The sequence below is a fragment of the Sardina pilchardus genome, chromosome 22 (genome assembly GCF_963854185.1).
Source record: "Sardina pilchardus chromosome 22, fSarPil1.1, whole genome shotgun sequence".
NCBI lineage: Eukaryota > Metazoa > Chordata > Actinopteri > Clupeiformes > Clupeidae > Sardina > Sardina pilchardus.
Window position 1 is genome coordinate 16490753 of NC_085015.1, and position 5000 is coordinate 16495752.

General features: G+C 46.0%; 1 protein-coding gene across 15 annotated transcripts in view; it reads left to right on the forward strand.

Annotated features, from left to right (window-relative positions):
• The window catches only part of camk2g1 (calcium/calmodulin-dependent protein kinase (CaM kinase) II gamma 1), a 101189-nt gene that overhangs the window by 69812 nt on the left and 26377 nt on the right, over nt 1–5000 (forward strand). For all 15 annotated transcript variants that reach the window (XM_062525855.1, XM_062525862.1, XM_062525865.1 and 12 more), the window contains exons 8-9: nt 4176–4259; nt 4446–4540. In XM_062525855.1, coding sequence (XP_062381839.1) covers nt 4176–4259; nt 4446–4540 — 179 coding nt within the window. The remainder of the gene's footprint in view (nt 1–4175; nt 4260–4445; nt 4541–5000) is intronic.

Below are 5000 nucleotides of genomic sequence, written 5' to 3' on the forward strand. Positions count from 1 at the left end.
AATCGCAAGAGGGAGGGGGGGGCAAAATCCCCCTTTATGCAGAGCTGGGGCCTATTGCACAAAACTAGGATAAGGGATTAACCCGGGATATCTTGGTTATCCTGGCTCAATTTATCCGTGATCCAGTTGCACAAAAGCGGGATAGGGGGCAGCAGGATATGTTATGGTATAAGTTACCATGGCGATTTATTCTGTGGAGCTAGCCTGCTCCTGACCAGGCTCACAGCCAAGATAAGTTGATTCTAATGGTAATTACATTATCTGATTGGTTCAGCTAGCTGTCATTCAAATGAGACCTCCACGTGATTTTTTTTAAAGAGCTGTAGATTCCATTTATATATTATTTGCAACATGCATTTACTCGCAAAAGACAGCAGAATGTCTGCCTAATACCATATGGAGGTAATTTAAATTATGGTGGCCTTAATAACATAGCCTAGCCTACTCGTTGTTTGCTTCTTTTTTGACAGATGTTTGATGAATAGGCTGCTGTAGTAGTTGATTGGAAGTGGAGGGGACATTTTTCGAAGGTGTTTTGAACTAATTCGGCTTTTAAGACAAATTAAGATACTTTGTGCATCTTTGCGGTGGCAAAGCGCTTCCTTAATGACGTTGCGTGCCGAGACGAGGAAGCTCTCACACACGTGGGTGCATACGTAAATTTGCATTCAGTTGATCTGCCACACCTACTCCCGCTATGTAACAGAAATAATCATGATCCCCCATCCAAAAAAGTAAAACTTTACCTCGTTGTTAGTCTATATGAAAAGCGGTTGTTTACTTTGTGTGCAAGACGCTATTTTTCGCGTCTTTTTTATTCCAACCGCGAGTTATTGGGGGAGAAACGAGAACGCGCACATACACCGAATAACTTACACCTGGCTTGATGAATCCGTGTCTGCTCATCCTGGATTGGTCTTTGTGCAACCAATTCAGCCGGTATGCTCTTGTTTAGGATTCAGTGATCGCGGCTCAGTAACTTATCCCGGATGTCTTAATTCTGCTTTTGTGCAACGGGCCCCTGTTCCACTGAAGATCTTGCTCCGCCTTAAGGATCTTTGGCACGACTCGAGGCTCTGCCAGTTCAACTACAGGCTCTCCGAGCCACAGCTACTTCACTTACGGCTGCTGATTATTGATTATTGATTATTGATTGCTGATTGTTGATTGTTGATTGTTGATTGTTGATTGTTGATTGTTGACTGGCTCGTCCCTGATCCTGGCCTGAATTTGGTACACACCTCCACCTGCTGCCAGTCGACTGTGCTAAGCTAAATGCTAGATGCTAAATTCGGGTGGGGGTTGGACAGCGGTTAGCATCGCTGCCTTTTCAAATAGTTCACCCTGGGTGTGATGCCCGGTCGGTGGTAGATTCTGTCAATTGTAAGTCATTTTGGGCAAATTGCTTTTCCTTTTCATAACAAGGTCATGGAAAAAAGTAGATGACAGTGCATTCAAATTTACAAACATAGTTGCACGTTTTGCGAACATTTCCAAACAATTTTCTGTTAGCCTTGAGTTTTCGGCGAACATTTTGCAAACAATCACAAATAGTCTGAGGAGGAAGTTCTCCTCAAAGCAGCACTTTTACAGTTGTTGTGATTGTAGCATGATAGGGCATTAAAGTACAAGTTATATTCCATACTTCAGTCTTACTCCTGGACTGCTATTGGGGGGGGGGGGGGGGGGACACGGACCCCCCCTTCTCTGTCAGGTTCCTCTTAACGTCTCTCCTCCGACTCGGCCGCCGCCATTGTGTTGCTGTGGTGCCGTGTGGTTTTGGCTGCAGTGTGTGTCGGCTGCTAAGCTGCTCGGTGACAGTGCCTGCATTATGTAAATAAAACAGTGTGTTTTTTATTTCGGAGTGCTTTTTTATGAGCTGTTCTCAGAAAGGTCGGCTGCGTTGGCTGATCCTGCATCAGCTGATGAGGAGAGGGAGAGAGAGAGGGAGGGCGAGAGAGAGAGCGAGGGATGGAGAGAGAGAGGGAGAGAGAGAGGGAGAGAGAGAGAGAGAGAGCAACAGGAGGGTGATGTAACAGTGCAGGGCTTGCAGCGTCCCTTAGTGCTACTGGACACTCCTGAGGGCCTCAAGCCCCCTGCTGGCGAATGTGAGGAAGTGCAGGCAAAGGGTTAGAGAGAGTGAAGGGTGAGGATATGGACTGGCAAAGACAGGTGGAGGGGGGTGTAGATGGATAGCATGAGAGAGGGATGAGAGAGAGAGAGCAAGAGAGCGAGATAGAGAGCAGTAGAGAGAGAGAGGTAGAGAAAAGCGAGAAAGGAAGAGAGGAAAAGTTGTGAGGTATTCAGCATTTTAGTCGCTGCGGTCGTTTATCCTTTTCTTGCATCTCTCTCTGTTTCTTTCTCTCTCTCCCTCCCTTCCTCTCTCTCTCCCTCTCTCTCTCTCTCTGCTGCCAGACACACTGGACCCAGGCCAGCATAGCTCAGTCGCTCCAAAAGACCACTGCAGTGTCTCCCCCCCATCTATCCCTCCATCTCTCTCTCTCTATGTCTCTCTCTCTATTTCTCTCTCATTCTCTCATTATCTTCATCTCTCCATGTTTCTGTCGTAATCTCTTGCTTTTTTCCACCTCATTACTACGACCACAGTATTCTGCATCATTTTTTCGGTCCTGTGTATGTGTGTGTGTGTGTGTGTGTGTGTGAGAGAGAGGTACAAGCGTGTGCATTATGAGCATGCTTATATCTACTGTACATGTATGTGTATGTATCTCTCCCTTCTGTAAGTCAGAGAGAGCGAGAGAAAGAGAGAGAGAGAGGTGTTATCGGTGCTTGCAGTACATGTCTAAGTCTTTTGCTGGCTCCTCTCTTACTTTGCTGTCTCTCACTCTTTTCCTTCCTCCCTCCCTCCTTCTCTCTCTCCCTCCCTCCCACTCTCTGATTTGTTTCTATCCTTATTAAGAGTTACTTCCACTCTCTTGCCTGTTGTCTCTCTCTGCCCTCCACTTTCTTCTCTCTCTCCCTCTCTCTTTCTTTTGTTTCTTTGTATCCTTTTGTGTGTGTGTGTGTGTGTGTGTGTGTGTGTGTGTGTGTGTGTGTGTGTGTGTGTGTGTGTGTGTGTGTGTGTTTCCTTCTCTCTCTCTACTTTAGTTGAGTATGTTGAGATGTTTCTGTTAGTGTCCCTTTTTTTGTTGGTAAATGAAGGAACGTAAAGTCGCATCTTCTTTCAAACCTGTCTGTTCTATTTCCTCTCAAACACTCCCTCACAAAAACGTAAACAATCACTCCCTCAACATCCCACTCTCAAAGAGAGAGAGAAAGAAAGAAAGAGAGCGAGAGAGAGAGAGAGAAAGGGTGAGAGAGAGAAATAGAAGGAGAGAGAAAGAGAGGGAGAAAGAGATGGAACAGAGATGGGGAGTGAGAGAGAGAAAGAAAGAGAAAGGGAGAGAGAGGAAGAGAGGGGGAGAGAGAGGAAGAGAGAGGGAGAGAAACAGGCAGAGAGAGACAGAGAGAGAGGAAGAGAGAGGGAGAGAAACAGAGAGGCTGGGGAGAGCAAGCCATGTTTCTTCACCCATCTGCCTTTCCTCCTCTCCCACTCTGTGTGGGCTGCTTGAGACAAGTTTGAGAAAAGGCAGAGAAACGATAGAGGAATGATGGAGAAACGATAGAGGAATGATGGAGAAATGATACAGAAATGAGAGATAAATGATAGAAAAATGATAGAGCAACAATAACGAAATGATCGAGAAATGCTAAAGAAATGATAGATAAAAGAGAGAGAGCCTTCCTTGTAGCCTGCATATCTGTGCCATTTCTGTGGCATTGCAGTGTTCCGAAAGTGACCATCCCTGCCTTGGCTATGAGATGTTTCTAATGCTCTGCTAATTCAGTGGCCCAAATTTGTACTACATGACCACACATTGCACTGACGATGTTCTGAATGAATGGGACTGAACGAAGAAAAAAAAAAAAACGTTTTGCACTTGGGCAGCATTTTGCACGTCTTTTCACGGGTTGGATTACAATTTGCGTCAGCAACATACAGTATGGTGTGTGAGTTCTCTTTTGACTGAAGGACTGATACACTATCGGAACTAACGCCCCCACCTGGCCTGCAGTCGGACTGTAGGCGCCCCCCAGGTGTGTTTCACTATGTGATCTGGGCGGTAGATGATATATTGTCGTATTCTTCCTTCTCTCTCCTTCTTTCCTGATAGGATTTGCCGGCACTCCAGGCTACCTCTCCCCCGAGGTGCTGAGGAAAGATCCCTACGGCAAGCCAGTGGACATCTGGGCCTGTGGTAAGGCTCCCCTGCACACACCCACAATGCATTGCAGCCGGAACACTTGTTTAGCTATTACTTCTTGCTCTGTTCTTTCTTGTGTTCTTTATTCATTTGTTTGTTTCTTTTGTTCTTTTGTTCTTTCTTTCTTTCTTTCTTTCTTTCTTTCTTTCTTTCTTTCCTCTCTTCTCTCTTGTGGCACAGGTGTGATCCTGTACATCCTGCTGGTGGGTTATCCCCCTTTCTGGGACGAGGACCAGCACAAGCTCTACCAGCAGATCAAAGCTGGAGCGTATGACGTGAGTACACATCTCCACACACACACACACACACACACTCCACGTGCCTTCAGATGCCGTGCTCAGAAGGCAGCCGTATCAGAGAGTTTAAAGAAAGTCAAAAGGGCCGCTTTTGAGATCTGAAACGAGTTCAAGGCAAAAGTCAGCAGTGGTTCTGATGCAACATGCTCTTACAGTGTGTGGGGATTTTAGGGAACTTGTAACACAAAATTCTCTAAAAAACTAAAAACCCCAAAAGTATAGGTGCATTGATTTTCTTGCAAAAAGCCGAGCCAGGTCAAGTCATTCAACCTTACTGAATACAAAGTTCAAACCAAGCTCACCAAAATGTAACAAACTGTTTTGGTTCTGGTGGTCGCTCTAAAGCCGAAGGTCCTGCATGGGCCGGTTCTCCTGCAGGAACTTCCTGCAGAACAGTTCCTCGGGGCTGGAAGGGTACCTGAGATGGCCAAACTTAGTT